The 20021-nt window shown below is 40.5% G+C and overlaps 2 protein-coding genes across 2 annotated transcripts in view; both read left to right on the top strand.

Annotated features, from left to right (window-relative positions):
• The window catches only part of PLS1 (plastin 1), an 84089-nt gene extending 72198 nt beyond the window's left edge, over nt 1–11891 (top strand). Inside the window, exons 12-16 of the mRNA XM_032765631.2 lie at nt 1485–1599; nt 2970–3103; nt 6438–6561; nt 10758–10882; nt 11353–11891. Of these exons, the coding sequence (XP_032621522.1) occupies nt 1485–1599; nt 2970–3103; nt 6438–6561; nt 10758–10882; nt 11353–11488 (634 nt within the window). The 3' untranslated portion in view covers nt 11489–11891. The remainder of the gene's footprint in view (nt 1–1484; nt 1600–2969; nt 3104–6437; nt 6562–10757; nt 10883–11352) is intronic.
• Nucleotides 11892–14616: 2725 nt separating this feature from the next.
• TRPC1 (transient receptor potential cation channel subfamily C member 1) overlaps nt 14617–20021 on the top strand; it is a 38477-nt gene continuing 33072 nt past the window's right edge. The window contains exons 1-3 of the mRNA XM_032765643.2: nt 14617–14986; nt 16163–16317; nt 19345–19446. Coding sequence (XP_032621534.1) covers nt 14851–14986; nt 16163–16317; nt 19345–19446 — 393 coding nt within the window. The 5' untranslated portion in view covers nt 14617–14850. The remainder of the gene's footprint in view (nt 14987–16162; nt 16318–19344; nt 19447–20021) is intronic.

Raw genomic sequence — 20021 nt, 5'->3', positions numbered from 1 at the left:
CTCATAGCATAACCAGTTGTTGTGGGGTGGATGACTACACTTTGCCATGATGATTAAAAGAGTTGTTGTTTCCAGCACCTCAGATCTTCCATACTGTTACCACCAGTGGATTTGTATTGGTAGTAGCTCCAGGAGGAGGTCTGGGGCAAAAAGTCTACCTTATACAAACCCATTGTATGCCTTCATTTATTCATCTGTAAAAAGGATATAATAATATTTAAACTATCTCAAAGGATTTTGGTGAGACTTAACGTTTATAAAAGACTCTTGAGATCCTTAGATGAAAGAAACTAGAAAGTGCAGAACACTATTATTCATTGTTTCAGTGAGTGATGTAGGCAACTAAGATCATTTCGGAATTAACAGGGAAAATATAGATACTGATATAGTAGACTGGGAGGAGTTGCAGGTGGTGTGATCATGGTAGGCTCACAGGACTAACCTCCACTCATTTCACAGTAATATCTGCAAGCTAACTAGAAAAGGTATTGCTGTCTTCCTTCAAATAGTTAAGAGCTGCTTGTATTTTTTCATACTCTGTTGCATCCAAGCTGATTTGCTAAACCTTCACATTCACCTAAAAAGAACCAAATCTTGGAAGGTACACTTAATGCTGATAAGGATTTCCTCCCTCTGCTGTGTCTCACAGAGACTAACTATAGCAAACATTTTTATATTTATTCTATTACTAGTTTAAATAGGAACTTTTGCACTCAGGGAATCTTCAAATATATAGGGGGTTAAAAAATTAAATCCACTTACTTTTCTGACATTTCTCATCATTTTTGAAATTGTGCTGCGCAGGGCGTTAGTTCATATCCAGGCAAATTGAAAATGTAATATAGGGAGCAACAACGACATGTGTATGTTTAAATGTTGTTGGTAAAACCTGATTCCATGTGTTCATGCTGCTAGGATTCATTGGCCCATTTTGTTTTATAACTCATATAAAGTGAGGTTGTCTATAGTATAGATTAGTTGTTATAATGGGGAAAATAATAGTTTTCTTAACTCTCTTCTTACTTAAAGACTGATACACTATTTTTGCTTAATTTTTCAAACTATGTTCACCTGTGGACAGAAACCAAGCTGGGAGAATTTCAGCCTTGAATGTTTCAGAAAGGTCTGAACAACTCAAAATGGAGGATTTTAATAGCAAGTGTTTGGCAACCTTAACTATTAGTGGTTGCTTCCCTACACCAGCTATAAATTCAGTATCTAGGGACAGTCAGTGGTCATGCCTATTCAGTGAGAGTTGTGAGAACAAAACTGTGAAATTAATTTAACTTACGGGAGGGATCAACCAATGGAAGGCATAAATGTGGAGAAACCTGTTCCAAGACTGGTGCAGGGTTTTGTTTTGCTATTTATGTGAGTGGAATTTCTTTTTTGAACTCTCTCATCTGTTCATTTTCAGGGGTCTCGTATTCTTGTTAATATACTTAAAAAGTACTCTCAATTGTTTTTCTGCTGCTTTGATCTAGTGACCTTGCTGATGCTTTAGTGATCTTCCAGCTGTATGAAATGATTCGTGTGCCAGTGGAATGGAACCATGTTAACAAACCTCCGTATCCTGCACTTGGTGGTAACATGAAAAAAGTCAGTAAATATTCTGTGGTGCATTCCAGTTATAATGAACACCTACTACTGCATTGTATTATATCATCTTGAATTGTGTGAGCTTGTGTCCCTGGACTGTTAGCTCTTAGTTAAGTTGACTACATATTTCAGTTTTACTGAGACAATCCTGCTTAAAAGTACCCTGTGGTATTTTCCCAAGGAAGAAGGAGTATTTTTGCTATATGTATCTTCTTCTTGGGTTTTACACACATCACTTTTTGGTAGTATGAGAAGCGGGGAAAATTCATTTAATTTATTAATGCTAGTCTGAGCATGCTCAGTGTGGTACACTTGAATTACTTCCGAAACTAACATTTGTTCACATTAGAATCCTTGTGAAAAGTAAAAAATCAGGACCTAGATACTGGATGAGCGGGTTAATGTGTGGGATGTTCCCTCACCGTTCAATTTTACAGTAGCCTGTTCGAGTTTGTACAGGGCTTGCAAAATCTAGTTTTTTTTGGTCAGTTATATGATTATGGAAACACCAAAAATGGAGACAAAGTGTATTGATTAGCTGTTATTTAAACAAGTCTGTAAAGATTTTGTATGCTAAATATAAAAAACTCACTCTGATTGTTTAGGATTCATATTCATAGATTTTTAAGGCAGAAAGGACCGTTATGATTGGCTTATGGTGAAGTGAGAACTCCTTTTTTTACATATACATTGGCAGTTTTAGATTACAACATAGGATGCATTCACTTAGATTCATTTATAACAGACACATTTCTTTTATATTTTAGAATCTCAGCATCTGTAATTAGGATCTTACATTTTACAGTGAATTCCATAATCCTTCTCCCAGACAGACCCAGCCATAGGAACTTGGTCTTTATTTTCTCTGTGATCCAAACTCAGCCTTGATGTACGCAAGTGCAACTTCATTGACTTCAGTGGAGATGCTCATATTGGCTCCATTGACTCCACATGCTCAGCTTTGTCAGACAGAGAATGCAAATGTAATGTTTTCATCAGGGGTGCTGGCACAATTTTTATAGTGTGGGTGCTGAGAGCCATTGAACCAAAATGTAAACCCTGTATATAATGGAAACTCCTTCAAGCCAGGGGTGCTGCAGCACCCCCCTTACTCGTAGTTCCAACACCTATGGTTTTCATTCATTCAACTGGGAATAAGATTTCACAGGAATCTTAAAATTGTATTTTGATCTTCAAAAATGGAGCAGCAGTATAATGACTTAAAAGTAGTTCTGAAAGAGTTAATAGAGTTTACATGGTCCCCAGTCTCAGGATGGGTAACACTGGGACAAGATCACTCAAAATATTATTAAGCCTATATATGATATAATATTTTTCATACCTATAAAGTTTAAACATTTCATTTTTAGATTGAGAATTGTAATTATGCAGTGGAAATTGGGAAGACAAAGGCCAAATTCTCCCTGGTTGGTATTGCTGGACAGGACCTAAATGATGGCAATGCAACTCTGACCTTGGCATTGGTGTGGCAGCTGATGAGAAGGTGAGGAGTTTTTACAATTGTTATATGCATGCAGAGCATAATGGTATCCATACAAAACCATGAGAAGTTAGTCAGTTTTTTGCACCCAGACTACAAATTTGTTCATAGTCTAAGGGCTAAATTCTACAGTGAAGACTGAAATATTTGGGCCTAGAAATTATAGAAATATACAGTTTGCTGCAGTGAAATACTCATTGTTGCTGTCCTCTGTATGAATTAATGCTACAGGAAGTATTAAAGAGAGACAGTAGTCCTCCCCCTGTTTAAGACTGAAACCTCGCCTTTTGTACTGTATAAAATTAAATCAAGACATATTTCTCTAACACCAAATTAAAATAATAATTTTGTGGATTAAAGCAGAATCTAAATAATTTCAGTTCAAATTCTTGTTGAAGTAATTATCTTGATTTTGAAATCAAAAACAGTAATAGAGCTTGTTTATATTCTTAACATTTTTAATTATTTCAATTCAACAGAAAAATCTTGACCTTTTGTAAATTAAGAACCACCATCGATGACAGGTCCAAAATTTCCCTATCCCATAAAGTACTTATCTATTGGCTTTCTGAAAATATCATTAACACCTAGAAATAAGGCAGCAACACTGCCAACAGTCCTTTCATTGTACTTATTTAAATAGAAGTTGATGGAGCTATGGCAGTTTATACCATCCAAAGATTTGTCCCATATTATGGAATTGTGTAAAACTGCAAAAATACTGAGCGTACAACAAATAGTGAACCAACTGTGACGGGTTCCCCTGGGGGTGCCACCGAGCCCTCTGACCCATCAACCTGGGCTCTCTCTCACACTGTGCTGCTGTGACAAGCTGCAAAGCCCTCCAAGCTTGCACTTTCACCAGCATTCACAGGGCCGGCGCTACCATTTAGGCGACCTAGGCAATGGCCTAGGGCACCAGAAATTTGGGGGGGGGGCATTTTGCCGTGGGGGCAGCACGTGGCTCCGGGGGACCTACTGCAGTCGTGCCGGCGGACGGTCCGCTGCTGTGGCGGCTCCGGTGGAGCTGCCGCAGTTGTGCCGGTGGACGGTGCACTGGTCTAAAGGCTCTGGCGGATCTACCACAGTCATGCCTGCGGCAGGTCCACTGGAGCCTTTAGACCAGCGGACTGCTCACTAGCACGACTGCGGCAGCTCCACCGGAGCTACAGGGGGCGGCGAAACGTCCGTCCGCCTAGGGCGTCAGAAACCCTGGCGCTGCTCCTGAGCATTCACACAGGTAGGGATACACCAGCTGCAGTTACACACAGGGCTTTCTAATCACCAGCCTCCCAGTCTATGACCCCAGAGCAGCACTGTCCTGCCCTGGTCAAATCTGGCCAGTATATGGGTTTAATATCCAGCCTGCCTCTCTCTCAATGTGAAGAGGACCATGCACACTTGTAACCAAGCTGAGATTTTCTCCAGACACCTAGTCAAATGCACACTGGTTTGGATTAAAACATAAAATAAATTTATTAACTACAAAAGATAGATTTTAAGTGATAGCAAACAGATCAAAGCAGATTACCTAGTAAATAAACAAAAATGCAAACTGAGTTTAACATACTAGATAGGTAGGATATGAATTAGCAAATTTTAACTCTGAGTGATAAATGGGCTAGCAGATTCTTAAAGCACAAGCTGTCTTTGCTTTGCAGCTTGGGTTTCTCAGGTTTTCATACACAGTCTAGAAATCCCTCTAGCTTGGGACCATCACTTCTCCCAGTTCAGTCTTTGTTCTTCAGGTGTTTCCAGGTGTGTTGTTGTAGGGAGAGTGAAGTACCATAACGATGTCATTTCCCCCATTTATAGCTTCTTCCCACTTACTGGAAAGCTCTTTTGCTGTGACCTGGGCCAAACAGTTCCCATTGTGTATTGTTATCTCTGAGAGGTTTCTACACAGATCTGGGGTAATCCTTATGCTTGTGTGCATTTCCTCAATAAGCCATTAGTGGTGAATAAAGGGGTGCCAGGATGTCACACCAGCTGTTGGAACAAAATGAAAATTCTCCATTAGATCAATGTTCTCTTGGATATCTCTCCTTAAGATGATCCTATTTAATCTTAAACAGATATTTCTGATTTTTTTTCTTGTGCAATTTTATATATTGTCTGGTAATGGAAATCTGGAAAAGTGCCAGCATTACATATTTGAAATTCAGAATTTTCACAATGTACCATTATTGAAGAACTAGTTTATAGACTAAAAAATAATGACAAGAATTTAAAAAAGTCATAGTTTCAAAAAACCCAGCAAACCAAAGCAAACACCATAGGTGCCAACTCCGTGGTTGTTCCAGGGCTGGAGCACCCACAGAAAAAAATTAGTGGGTGCTTAGCACCCACTAGCAGCAGCTCCCACCCCCCCAGTGCCTCCTGCCTGCCTGCTGCCCCACTGATCAGCACCTCCCTCCCCCCAGCGCCTCCTGCCCACCGTAATCAGCTGTTTTGCAGCATGCAGAAGGCGCTGGGAGGAAGGGGGAGCAGTGGGGAGCAGGTGTAACTGGGCGGAAAAAGGTGGGGCAAGGCGGGGCAGAAAGAGGCAGGGTGGGAGGCAGGACCTGGGGTGGAGAGAGGGCAGGAAGAGGCAGGATGGGGATGGGGCAGAGGCAAGAAGAGGCAGGACTGGGGTGGAGGCTTGGCAAAAGGAGTAGGGTGGGAGCGGAGCTTGCGGTGGAACGGGGGTGGAATCCAGTACCTATGACAAACGCCATCCTTGGACAGCATTAATGCTATAAAGCAGATTATTTATTTCACTTTACTCCCAATTTCCCTTATTGTATAGAGCAGCGATTCACTCTGGTGGATCCCAAAGCAAGACTGAGATCTCTGTTTGTGAAATCAAAGTCCTCCTAGTAGATCTAGCAGGAAATTCTACAATATCTTGTATAATAATTTCAACTACTTTTTTATAAAAGAAAAATGTGATTCTAAGCAACAAAAATTGGCAAAGAGATTCAAGGCAGTGTATTTACACGACTTTTATTTCACTTTTTAAAGTGATTAGCGGTCAAATTGATATACCATTTAATTTCACCAAATGAAGTTAGTTATGATATCGTAAATAAAATATATGTAGAAAATCTGATGGTGGATAATATGATACTTGCAATATAATTATATTCTTGTGACAGCTAACAAAATATTTTTTAAGTAGAAAAATGGGTTACAAAAATAGTTTACAGTATAAAATAAGATGTAAAGGTGAATGGTTTGTACATACTACTTTTGTCCTGAAGACATATTTTACTATCTTTTACTGCATAATATTAGGAACAGAGAATAGTTCTATAATTCATTTTTAGAGTCAAACACTGTTTTCTTTTGGTTACAGGTATACTCTGAATGTACTATCAGACCTTGGAGAGGGGGAAAAAGTAAACGATGAAATTATTATTAAATGGGTGAATCAAACTCTTGCAAATGCAAACAAGAAAACCTCAATTACCAGCTTCAAGGTAATCTAGAGTCTATATCAGGCCAGAAGACAAGTAAATTAATCAGATATGGGCTTTTTAAAGGGACAGTGCTATATAGGTTAGGTTCAACATTGGTTTTACCTTCAATTGGCATAATCTGATAAAAGAATGTCTTTGAGATTCTACCTTCAAAAATGTTCCACAACTCTCGTGATGAGAAATTAAAAGCAAAATCAAATGATAGTCACTTCTTATGTAAGATTATAAAGCCAAATTATTTTCAATTTTTCATTTTTATTTTGTCAATTTTTATTTTATTTTGTCAGCAATTTTCCATGTGCCAGTGTGGCTAACTAGACACTTCCCTGATTTGCCTGTGCAAATGTGGAGGTTTTGGCACTCTGAGATTTATGGATACAAATATAGAGTACAATTTTGAAAATTTATCTTGTTTTGAAATAATTTCTCAGCACTTTTGAAATATTTCAGCCCTTTGAAACAATTTTCTCCTGTGCTGTAGCAGAATAGCAGAGGAAGCACAAGTTAACCACAAACTGTAGTCACCGATTTGTGCTGACACCTCTACGAATACACAGCAGACCTAACAAAACAGATCAATGTCAGCTTGTACTTTGTAAAAACACAGGGGAAATATATTTGCCAAATGGAAAAGGAGAAAATTGATAGAAAAAGTTTATCCTTCTGCATTTAATACACATCTGCCCAATCACTCAAGAGTGGCTTCATCTCTCTCTTTTGAAATGATAGATTGATAACCACACTTGCACACCAGTATAACTGCACTATAAGCATGCAACTTCAGTGCACACTTTCAAACAATTAGGCATCTATGCTGGCCACAGTAGGAGATGAAGATACAAGCTATTTAAATATCTGAGATCTCACTATGTTGTGCAACAGTTATGCAAGGATTTTGCTCAACAAAATATCCAGTTTTCATTAGGGAAGATTATATATCCAGTCCTTGACATCAGTTCCTGCTCTGTGAGCTTGAGTGTCCTCTCATTTAAACCAGTGTAAATCAGGTGTAAATGAGAAGAGAATCTGGCCTATTATCTTCATTAATTAAGTCTTGTTAAAAATTGATTGGTCTGACAATGGTAAGTCATAAAAATTACTGAAAAGTATTTTTTCAGTGTCTCATTTTAGATCTAGGGAAATATTACTTGACATATTTCCCCCCCTCCACTTAAAAAAAAATACTGACTGTTCTATATACACATTCATCGGTGAGACTAATTAGACATTTTTTATTTGAATTTTTCTTCAGTCTTGGGTTTCCAACAAAACCAAATAGTATGCATGTATAGAATAGAAAGGGTCATAGGTCACTGAAATTCACTATAAACCATTAAAGTAGAACCGTCCTGGATTAGCAACAGCCCAAGTAATTAGAATTACAGAGATTTTTTGACCTCTGAATTTGAAGAGACACTCGTCAGCTTAATCTTCTCAAATAAACTAATGAAGTGCTATCATTAAATGCGCAGATTCTGCTGGCACTATGAGAATTGGCATGACTGGAAACTTTAGGTTTAATCTGGTTGGTGACGGCAGGCACATCACTTGGATTATATGATGAGCCTCTTAGGGAATGGAGCTAACTGCTTCCTGGTTTTGGCACCTCCTGCTGATTGATCTGTTGACTCATCTTGCACTAGGCTGCTCATCTGCTGTAACAGTTGGACAGAAGCAAATGCAGCAGAGGCACCTGCTATTTTAAAGTTAAGAGGAAGCACATCTTAGAAACAAAATTCTCAAAGTACCATTTGAATTCTAGAAATAGACAGACTAGGCCATAAACTGGCAGCAGGAAATAGTTCCATTAGGAGAAAGGGGAAAAGATGAAAATATTCATGTTATTCAGGCAATAACTTTCTGATTTTTTAAAAGAAGCTTTAACAATATTTGGACTGCTTAGGACTCCTTTCAAAGTTTGGTCATTTATTTATACATAGAGAAAAATAGCTTATTACCTTGGAAATAAGAAAGAACTCGGAAAAGTAGAGCAAGAGGTAAAACAGCAACATGGGGAATGATGTTCTCTCTTCTTATACAAGTGGAGGGAAGAAAACTGCACATGTGAGGTGTATGTTTGGAGAGGGAGGGCTAGACGGATAACAGCAGCTAACAGCTATGCTGCTTTCTGCATCTCCACAGCAACGTTGTAATGGAGCACTGCTAGCTGGTGAGGAACAATGCCTTGATTTGGCAGTATCCCCTGGGGATGGGCGACTAAAGTCCATAGCAAATTGGTGCAGATGTTACTGTTGGTTTGACAACCATTAACTCCTTTACATGGCATTAATATTTAATGAATGGACAATGCATGGTTGTAGGTGGGAAGTCATACCACAGCATAATATGATTGTTTCCAGAGCGAAACAGAAGATTTGAGAACTGCAAAGGAAAGGTTGAACTTGGCAAGTGTGTAGGGGCTCAGTGAGGTTTGACCCAGATTTTTCCATTAAATAATTGCATGTCATGTCATAGAAAAAGATAACATGAAGTTGAAAGTTGCACCTTTGAAGAAAAGATTAGGGATCAGCTCTTCTACCTTAGTGGCAGCACCAAGGGCCTGTCACAGTGTCTATCCACTCACTGCAGTGACACCTCCTTGTGGCGTATCTGGAGATTAGCTCACCACTTGAGATTTCTCAGCCCTTTGTCCCAATTTCTCACTCTGCAACCTCTTTTATGTCTCAGGAGCTGCAGCGCTTCCTCTTCATGGCTTGGCCCTCTGGCCAGGTCATTATAGTCCCCGCCTCATGGGATATCAACCTCTTGCTAAACAAACTGCCTCTGGCAGATCTACACAGTCCACTGCCCTGTCCATACCACTCCCCCAGTGGCTGGTAGAGAACCCAGACCCAGGACCGGCTCCAGGCTTTTTGTCACCCCAAGCAGCGGAGGATGGAAAAAAAAAAAGTCATGATCAGCTCCACCGCACCACTTTCTTCATCAGAGGCAGGTCCTTCCCTCTGACAGGGACCGAAGGACCCGCCGCTGAATTGCTACCAAAGAGCCCGACGTGCCACCCCTTTCCCTTGGTTGCACCAAGCACCTGCTCGGTGAGCTTGGTGCCTGGAGCCAGCCCTGGCCAGACCCACCCTCTACCTGCTGGGCTTCAGGTTCTGTTAGGATTGTATATCTCTCTTCCCCCCTTCCCAGCTCACCCAGATGTAGCCCACCCTGTCAAGTAACCCCTTCTGAGCCAATTTGGATCCCTTCATGGGCTGGTGATCCCTTCAAGATCCCATCACAGGCCCATAAAGCTAGCTCACCTGGTCAACTGTGACTGTTCCCTGTGTAAGGAACGACCAGATGACATAAACGTGAGGCCATGGCTTGTGTGCCATTAAGCTCTATTAGCCCCTAGCTGTCAGAACTGTCTTTGGGGATGCTGGCAACCAGGCACAAATTAGAGCAGCTCTGAGAACACCTTTGCCTTTGTCATGCTGTCCGGAGTGGTTCACAATCATAAGTGCCTGCCTCAGGCCACACTGTCAAGAAAGCTGTGCAGAGACCCCAAACGGGTTATATGTTCTGTAATTAGATTTCATCAACCCAATAACAAATGTGAACTCCTGAAGCACTATAACAGTCTTACCGTGGAGTCACAGACAGTCCTCTTGGGTATTCCAGTCTATCCTGCCACCCAGGCAAGCTGAGCTTAGTTGGTTGCTATATAGCAAAGATCACAAAAGATTCAGTTTGCTTTAAGTCCCAAGAGACCAGTCACTTACCCCAAATCAATTTGTACCTCAAAGCTCACACCAAAGACATCGCTTGTGGCCAATTCTGTAATGAACTAACTAAGGATTATTAAAGAAATTTAGGTTTTTTAACATCAACAATGGCTGTCTTGAAGATCTAACAATCTAAAAGATCAGTCACTGGTGTCACTAAATGAAGCAAACTGTTCGTATTTGTTTAGCAGTACCAGTTCTGAAAGAGAGAAACTACATGGATTATTAACCTGATCTTTGAAAACTCCTTCTGACTTCACTATAAGTTTTCCACAGACAAGGAAAGCAGGATTGGACCTTTAAGTAGTAAAAAGAGAAAATAAAGTAGAAGAATAAAGTATGATGCTATCTTTAAAAAAAATTAGGTTGCCTTCGATTTTTAGTTTGGATTATAAAAATACTGCTAGGAGAATTAAAGGAAATCTATTGATTAATATTAATTAATTCATTAACTCTTTATTTTAGGACAAATGTATTAGCACTAGTTTACCTGTACTAGATTTAATAGATGCCATTGCACCAAAAGCAATTCGTCAAGAAATGGTCAAGAGAGAAGATCTTTCGGAACAAGACAAATTGAATAATGCTAAGTAAGTGTTTAAATCATATTTTATATTTTCTTGCACAGAAATCAAGCCTCTGAATTACTGATGCATCAATAGAGAATTATATTCACCTACATTTGTTTTTTTAAATATGGATAAATGAAATTTAAATGGTAAAATTTCTAGACATTTTTTCTAGCATACTGAAAAATACCAAGCCAAATTCACTGCTGCTGTAAACTGGCAACTCCACTGAAGTTCTTATATTAATAGTCCTACATAGCCCCTAATAGTTAAGAAAAATAAATGCTCTAGTAGATTCAAGCAAAATAAATGTCCCAGCACAACTGTTAATACTTATTTTCGTTCAGTCAATTACATTCATTTTCCCAACACTGAAATATTGATTGGATGTGTATATTTTACCTTTTTATCAAAATGTGTTAATATGGTATGTCTCAAAACATAGGGAATAGATACTAGTAAAATAATATTTTCTCTCTTGTTTTTTCAAGATATGCCATTTCAGTTGCTCGAAAGATTGGTGCTCGCATTTATGCACTGCCAGATGATCTAGTAGAAGTGAAGCCAAAAATGGTTATGACAGTGTTTGCGTGCTTGATGGGAAGAGGACTGAACAAAATAAAATAATTAAGACATTTAATAAAAGTTTCTGCCATGTTAAACACGATAAATGCCTCACAGTTTACAAGATTCTGAAGTTTAGTGGATATAAAACCAGAGAAAAATTTGTATGTGCAAGTATGGATATATATTCATTAATTACATTTTAATAACTTGTTTATACTAGTGAAGGTTTCATTCAAAGAATTTCATATTACATGAATTATTTATGGATTAATAGTTCTAGCAGAATGTGTTCATTACCAAATTAAGGGTACATTCTTGTATTGCTTTTCAAAAAATCTTGTCAATCAAGACTGGTTCATACTGTTTTCATAGAATGAAAAGAATCAGCAGCTTTTAAAATATGTTATTTCAGGATCTGCTGTGAATATATATTTTGTGGGTGTTGTTTACGTGTAGTGATAGCTGTGTGGAAGTCCATTCAAACACTGTTATGTTTTCCCCAACCTGAACAAAGATCAGCATCATTGCCTTATTCTCTGAAGGCCTGATCTAATTCATGCTGAAGTCAATAAGAGTATTGCCACTGACTTTATTAAAGCTAGTTTAGACTTGTGATCACCATATTGTTTAGAATTTAGTGATTTTATTCATAATGTTGTTGAATCTTTCTTATGGGAGTAAACATCTAAATATATTAGATTGTTTTTTTACAAAACAACAAACTTTCATCAAAGTGAAGAATAACACTATATAGTAAGGCAAATGTGTACCATAGACTACTGGAAGATCTGTGTTTATATTAACCCTTGCTGCTGGAGTAAATATCTGAACGTTCATAAACTGTTGTATTAGAAAGCAATAAAGAGAGCTGGCCAGTCCAGTCTGGGGACTCAGCTTATATGTACTGCATTTTCTTTTGGAATTTTATTTTAAATGAACACGTGTATATCTATTTTTCTGTCAGAGAAGATCAGTGTCATAGAAAAGGTGCCTTGATTGCAAGAAATTCTTCCTGAAAACACTGCAATGTGTTACTTTTTGTATATCTTCTGCATGGAGAAAGACTAATAGTTATTTGATCATGATTTTGGAAATGAGCATTTGTATTCCTTTGTCTTTACCTATAAATGTTAGCCAAACACTTATGGTACGTCAGTATTTAATAAAATCATTTTAAAAAGCAGCCAAATAAGGCAGAATACTCAACTAAATACCTAGTAATTGTGGAGTGAAAAAAAGGTAAAAGCAGACACATTGTCTCTCAAAACATGAAAACAATAAAAGTAACTAAAAACAAGATGATACAAGAACAATGAACAAACAGGATTAGACTAAATATTAATAATCTAATATCTGACACAGCATACTGACACAAAGAGGACACCTCGAACTAGATGATATTATATAAGGTGATAGTGAATGGTTCAGAGGATTAGTGATGGGGGGGGAATTTGCTTGGTGGTTCATAGGGGCAATGCCCGCCTGGTCCATAATAAAGCTGTTAATATTTGCCAATATTATTCTATTATTATTTCTATCCTCAGTTGCATTAGAAGACATCCAACCCATGGCCAGGGAACTGAATCTTCTGACACAAAATTTAATGCACTTAGCCTGGTTCTGGAGACAAGTTAGTTCATAGCTGGAAGTCTTTAAGATAGATTGAATCTAAGGCTTTTTTGCTCAAACTTCATACTACAGGAACTAATGCTGTACAATACCATTATCCTTCTTCCTGAGATACACAGCTTCAAAGTAAAAAAAAATATTTTTCTGACCAGGCTTCTCTGACAACGGATTGCTCTGTATGCCTGTTATAAACTATTGCTCAACTGTCACACTAGAAGAAACATGACAGTCCGGCATGGCTCACTCCCAGCTGTCCAGAGTTACTCTGATTGTTGTGAACATGATTTCTAGGGATAACCATCTATTGATATCCCGGAGTGCCTGAAAGTCCCTCCTCCAGCCTAAGGGGAGGAGTGACAGAACCTGGGGCTCAAATGAGTCTGGAGATCAATTAATAAGAAAATAGGAACCAGAGTGAGGTCACAGGGCCAGAAGCAGGGAACCTGATGGGGACACCATGCTGCACAGGCACTGGCATCCTCCGGGCCCTGGGGGTGCTTGAGCCTCACTCCACCTCAGGCCTCTTTCCCCAACCCCTCACCCTGCTTCTTCCCAACCCTGTTCTGCCTAAGCTCCCTTCCTACCCTACTCCAGCCTCTTCCTGCCCAGTTCCGCCCCCTTCCCTAAGTGTACGAGTCCCAGCTCCTCCCTTCCTGCCTCCTGCAGGCCTGGGAACAGCTGATCCAGGAGTGGGGAAAGAGTTGATCAGCAGGGCCACCGGCAGATGGGAGGCACTGGCCACCAGTGGGTGCTAAGCACCCACTAATTTTTTTCCATGGGTGCTATGAGCCGCCAGGGCAGGAGCACCCAGAGAGTCAGTGCCTATGCTGAGCAGAGAACCCCAGACAGCACTAACTACTCCTCAAAGGGTTCTAAGGAGCCAGCAGAGGCAGCCCAGAGGAATTCTGCTCAGATGAGTGATTAACCCTCCCCCCGCTTTTTAAGTTCTTTTTTGGAGTGCTTTCAGGACTCATGTCTTATGTTTTCTCCACAACCAGGAGGGCTAGAAATGAACTATTTTTTTAAAATGAAAGCTGAGAGTCTCATGAAATCACATGACTTCCTAGGGGGAGGTGGCAGGCTGAAGAAAATCCCCACGAGACTCATGATAAAATACTAACACCGTTATCTTTTTACTGTGGGAGGTACTGAGCTGCCCCAGCACTGAGGCCGCCTCTCAGGCTGGATAAAACCTGCCCCCCCTTTCCCCCAGAGCAAGGGACACCCTGGGATCTAGGGTGACCAGATGTCCCGATTTTGTAGGGACAGTCCCAATACTCGAAGCTTTTTCTTATATTGGCTTCTATTACCTCCCACCCTCTGTCCCGATTTTTCACACCTGGTCTCTGGTCACCCTACTGGGAACAAGGGGGAGAAAAGGGGCTCAGGACGAACAGCGAGATGCGGGGAGGACTTAGAACTGCCACGACGCAAGGCCGTTAATGTACCTGCCGGGGGCAAGCTCTTTGGGCGGCCAGCGCCGCTGAACCGAGGGAGGCGGAGAAGCAGCAGCCGCAGCTTGAGACATCGAAGTCCTGCCTCCCTCAGTCCCCGGTCCCGCCCCGCGTCCTCCAGCCAGGCCCGGCCCCTCCGGGGCCTGTGGCTCCCATCTGCGCCTGCGCAGCCAGCGGGGCGGGAGGTCACGCCCCGCCCTACTCAGTGTTGACAGTCTCGGGCTTGCGGCATCTTTGTCTCGGTGTGAGGCGGGGGCCGGGCGGCCCGCTGTGTGGGGAACCCCGGGGCTGACTGGTCCTGGCCCCCTGCACCCCGATGGGCCTGGTGGAGCCGGCGCCATGGCTGCCCTGTACCAGAGCGCGGACCCGTCCGCCTCGGCCTCCCCCAACAAGCTGCTGGCGCTGAAGGACGTGAGGCAGGTGAAGGAGGAGACCACCCTGGACGAGAAGCTTTTCCTGCTGGCCTGCGACAAAGGTGCGGCTGCGGCCCGCCCCAAGGCCGCTGTCGGGGTCGTGTGTCACGGGGGCATCCGCTTGGGGGCCCGGAGATGGCCTGCACCAGGTCTCTGCCCACCGGGAGCTGCGCTGGGCAGCGAGCCGGCCCGAGAGGAGCCGGGCTCAGGCCCCGCAATCCCTTTTCTCCCAATGGGATTTCAAGTATAATTAGGTTAGGGCTGTGGTCAAAGGTCTCCTCGCTGCGCAGGCTGCACAAAGCGCCGCTGTAGCCGGAGACTTTGCCCATTGAATTGTTCTTGGATGTTTACATTAGAGCACAATGAAAGAAGCCCGGGCACCACAGCGGAAGTTACCAGGCAGAGGAGACAACGATGCATCATGTGGGAACTTTTACACGCAGGGAAATATAAAGGACATAAAAGGCAATAAAAGTAGAGAGGAGGGAAAGCGGGAGAGTTCTTATGGTTTATGATCTGTTCCAGGCAGGGACCATACTTTCCAGCACATAATAATTTCCTTCCTATCCCATAACATGGATCGCTGAGCCCCAGGGGAAGTTCTGTATTATTTCTCGCTGGTTTCTTCCTTCTCTGTGAATCATGGATGAGTGGGTTCAATAATGCTGCATCATAATCTTAGTGTCCCCCTTTTTAAATTAAAAACTTGTAACACTGACAAATAAGAGTCATTAGAAAAGAGTCATTTAAATAATAGCGTTGAAAAAGAGACACTCTGACTTGGCTCCTCTTTGGTCTTATACAGTACATAGGCATCATTGCCCCGGTTATTGAAAAGCACTTACAAGTGAGTTTGTACTGGTGGGACATAAGCGGAAGCTTAATACTTCTCTGAACAGAGGAAGAGCTAAGCATGTGCTTAAATGCTTTCCTGAGTTGGGATTTATAAGGGGTGGGGAAGAGTGATTTAATTGTGTTGTTTAATTTCACATCTAATGTGAATAACCCATTTCTAGTTTGGCTGCTTAGAAGCCTTTTTATGTTAAATATTTTTGGTCAGATGTCATGGATAACTGGTAGAGTATTTCATATTTAATGACATCTAAATTTTACAATTAGCATATGCTTTGCATTTCATTCTAATTGATAAAAGTAGTATGTTTTATTTAAATTTCAGAATATATACCAGTAAAAATGAATCCAAAATACTAAGGCACATTCATATGTTGCTTGTTTAGGTGACTATTACATGGTTAATAAACTCTTGGAGCAGAACAGCTCAGGTGACATGAACATAAATTGTGTGGATGTGCTTGGAAGAAATGCTATAACCATTACCATTGAAAATGAAAACTTGGACATATTACAGCTTCTTTTGGATTATGGCTGTCAGGTACAGAACCACTACACACTGATTATTGTCGTTGTTTTCTGTTATCTTTTCAGAACCTGTAAGAAATTTTTTTTATCAATTGTCCTTTTTCATTTGGTAAACACTGAATATTTCCCCCTCCATGCCTACCTCATGTTTCTAGTGAAGCTTAAATAAACATGGAAAATTTGTTTACTTTCATGATAGTGCATCGTCATCTTCAGTGATGTGAGTAGAGCTCTGGAAATAATTTGGTTATTTGCATTGCAGAGCAAGTGCACACATTGCTTCCCCAAACAAACTACTGACTACTTTTTAATATTCTGAAATAGAATTGTAAGTTCTTAAAATATTTAGAATGCATATATCACTTTGCCACTAGATTATAACAACTTTTAGGATGGATGAAGATTGAAGTTAGAACATTAAATATTCTTTTCAAGTATCTTAGCTCCAGTCTAATGCAAGCATACACTTCTTTAGTTAGGAGTTCAGGTACAGTGTATTCTTAAATAATTACATTTTACATGATCTTAAAAGTTAATTATGATATCAGAAGTAGTACAGTTTTTTTTCCTGTTTCATTTCAGAATTACAGAATATTGCTTCTTTTCCACACTGTAGTTAGAATAAGATTCAATTTAGATCTCTGAATGACAGAGATTTTAATCCAGTGGAATAATGAAAGTGCATCTACCTGTGCATTTTTGGTTTTGACTTGCAAGCTTTCTATCTGAATCTCTTGCCATCCCTCAATTCTGCTTTGCTCCTAGGTTGTTCAGGTAATTGTGATGATGGCTAGTTTTCCCTCCAAGCTGCTTTCTCCAACTGTCTTTCAGGCAATGGAAGCATGTCCTCTCTATCAAGCTTTCCTTGATAAGATGCTGCTTCCTCTGCTGTTAAGAGGGGACAAGTTTCTATTTTAACTTCCCCCTTGTTTTTAAACAAACCTGTAAAGTTTACAAAGAACAATGTAAAGTGAAAAATAAAATATGGTTTAACTTAGCCTTGCAAAAGCCTCATGAAAAGTTACCAACCCAGACAGAACCTACCTTCTCGCCTTTACCATTATGGTAATGTAAAATATCAGTTTCTCTACTCCCACTTTCAAAATAAAATTATTTACTCTATGCAGGCTAATGGAATTTTGGAAGTTTGGCTTAACTAAAGATTATCACTATATTAAAATTTATGATTGATCAGCAATAAAGTTGAAAAATGGTGGAGGCTGGGGGAAGAGTTACAGAGCAACAGAATACAGTAACTCCTCACTTAACGTTGTAGTTATGCTCCTGAAAAATGCAACTTTAAATGAAATGATGTTAAGCTAATCCAATTTCCCCATAAGAATGAATGTAAATGGAGGGGAGGCGGGGTTAGGTTCCATACATTACAGTATAATACTATAGTTGGGAGGTGCCCCTGCCTTACCCCACACAAGCACAGCCCACTGGCACTGGAGACAAGGAGGCTGAAGGTGCTGTTGGCTAGGAGAAGCACATTGCACAGCAGCAGCAGCTTACCCTACTCTGCAAACACCAGGGGCAGGGAGCTCAACCCTCGGCCCGCCCACGCCACCTCCGCATACTGTGTCCTTGCTACTCCCCCTTCTCTCCACTGCCTTCTGCTGGCTTGCAGCATTCAGGAGGGAGGGGGGAAGATCAAGGACATGGCGCACAGGCTCTCCCTCCTTCCCCTGGCTCCTGAACACCGCAAGCCCGTTGATTGCTGCAGGCAGGAGGGAAGGGGGAGGTGTGCCACATTCTTGCTCCTCCCCCCTCCCTTCTGCCTGCAGCAATCAGCTGGCTTGTGTTCAGGGGGCAGGAGGGAGGAGCGAGGACTCAGCACACAAGCTCCCCCCTCCTGCCCATCGCAATCAGCTTGCTTGTGGCGTTTGGGAGGGAGCGGGAGCCTGCGTGCCAAGTCCTCTCTCCCTCTCCTGAATGCCACAAGCCAGCTGATTGCTGTGGGCAAGAGAAGGGGTCTGCCAGCGGGTGGGAGGTGCTGTGGGTGAGCTGATGGGGTGCTGCCAGCTGTGGACAACGCAGGCAGCCAAACAATGTTATATTGAAGCATTGCACAACTCTAAATGGAGCATGTTCTGTAATTGAGCAGGGACATAAGATCGAAACAACATTAAGCAAGAGGATGTTAAATGGGGAGTTACTGTAGTTAAGGATCAGTGTGCAACCCTGTACAGCTTCATTCTTGTTTGTGTGGCTCTCTGAGATCATCTACAGTTGTACCACACCAAGTAGAGATATTCCAGGCAGGAATTATAGTTTGTGTTGCTAAAACAGCAAGGAGGCAGAAACTCTTCCTTGATCCTTCTTGAATGGTTTTGTGTCTCTTTTTCCTTCATCCCAGCCAGGATACAACATAAGCATTTTAAATAGCCCTCAATGTTGGTCCTCTCACATTTCTTTAAATTATATCTTGTTTCCAGGACGTAGGAGTGAAGTTTGTTGAGGAGGATCACTTTCTTTTTCAGACCATTGTTGTTCACGCTTGCAGTGGAACAAAACTGGCACAGTGCCATGTTAACTCACAGAATGACTCAAAGATTTGAATCTTCACCCTATACATGGTAGTGTGGATGGATAATGTTGATTAATACTTCAGATTATGCATTGTTTTGCTAGGACACACTCCTATGGATTTAGTACTGACTTCAAGCTACAGTGTCTTTGCTTAGATTAACAAGGATTACAGGTTTGGCCCTGGAGAATAATAGTATGGGAGAAACTTGTTTGTATTAGTTTTCTATCTGTCTTCCATTATGGTGTTTTTAAGATCAGTTTTATTCTAAAATAAATTTAATCTGTTGCATATTTCTTATATCTGCCTATAATTGTAATGATTTTTCTTTAGCATCTTTATCATTTTATGGCAGTATTTTAAAAAAAAAATCTCTAGTTTTTTATGTAGTTGAGTACATCATTTGCTGTTTATATTAACTTCAAAATTCTACTTTTGTTTTTTTTTTTTTTTTGCATGCTATCTATTTTACTGTTGTTTCAGATTTAACCTCCTATTTTTTCTTTTCAGTCAACAGATGCACTTTTGGTGGCGATTGACTCAGAAGTGGTGGGAGCTGTTGATATTTTACTTAATCATCGACCAAAACGATCCTCAAGACCAACTATTGTAGTTAGTATTCTTAATTCTTGTTAATTTTAGTCGGTACACCAGAAATTAAAAAAAATATATCCTCTAAGGCTAAGAGGCTGTAAAAAAATTAACTGAAGACTAAGGTCTAAATTCTGTCCTGTTACAGCTGCAGATCTTCATATAGGGATCTTGATTTGAATTGTATATTTACACTCTTTAAATTAGTTAGTGATAACTATCATAGTACATACATGAAAAGAAAAAAAATCAGTGCTTTTAAATCCTTTTTTGTAGTACAAAGTATTGACAGGTCTGACTGACAAAAAACAGTGTATTTTGGGTAAAACTTCCCTGAACTTAAGATTCATCTGAAATTTCTACCTTCATTTAAAACTAATAATTTGAGATCCCCCTTACAATAATTAAATATCAAGGTGCTTTAAAAAGTTTTACTGAGTGGAAAAACCTTGTAATGAGAGAGCATGTCTGTAGTGCTGCAGGAATGAGTGAGGTGAGTGTGCATGTGTACACGTGCACATTACAAATAACTTGGGTGTAGCTTCTCTGTACCTGAATACTGGAATTGGCAAAAAAAAAAAAAAATCACTCAAGAA

Source organism: Chelonoidis abingdonii, chromosome 8 (assembly GCF_003597395.2).
Source record: "Chelonoidis abingdonii isolate Lonesome George chromosome 8, CheloAbing_2.0, whole genome shotgun sequence".
NCBI lineage: Eukaryota > Metazoa > Chordata > Testudines > Testudinidae > Chelonoidis > Chelonoidis abingdonii.
The sequence above is the reverse complement of the archived record's forward strand: the minus strand, read 5'-3'. Positions and strand labels throughout refer to the sequence as shown.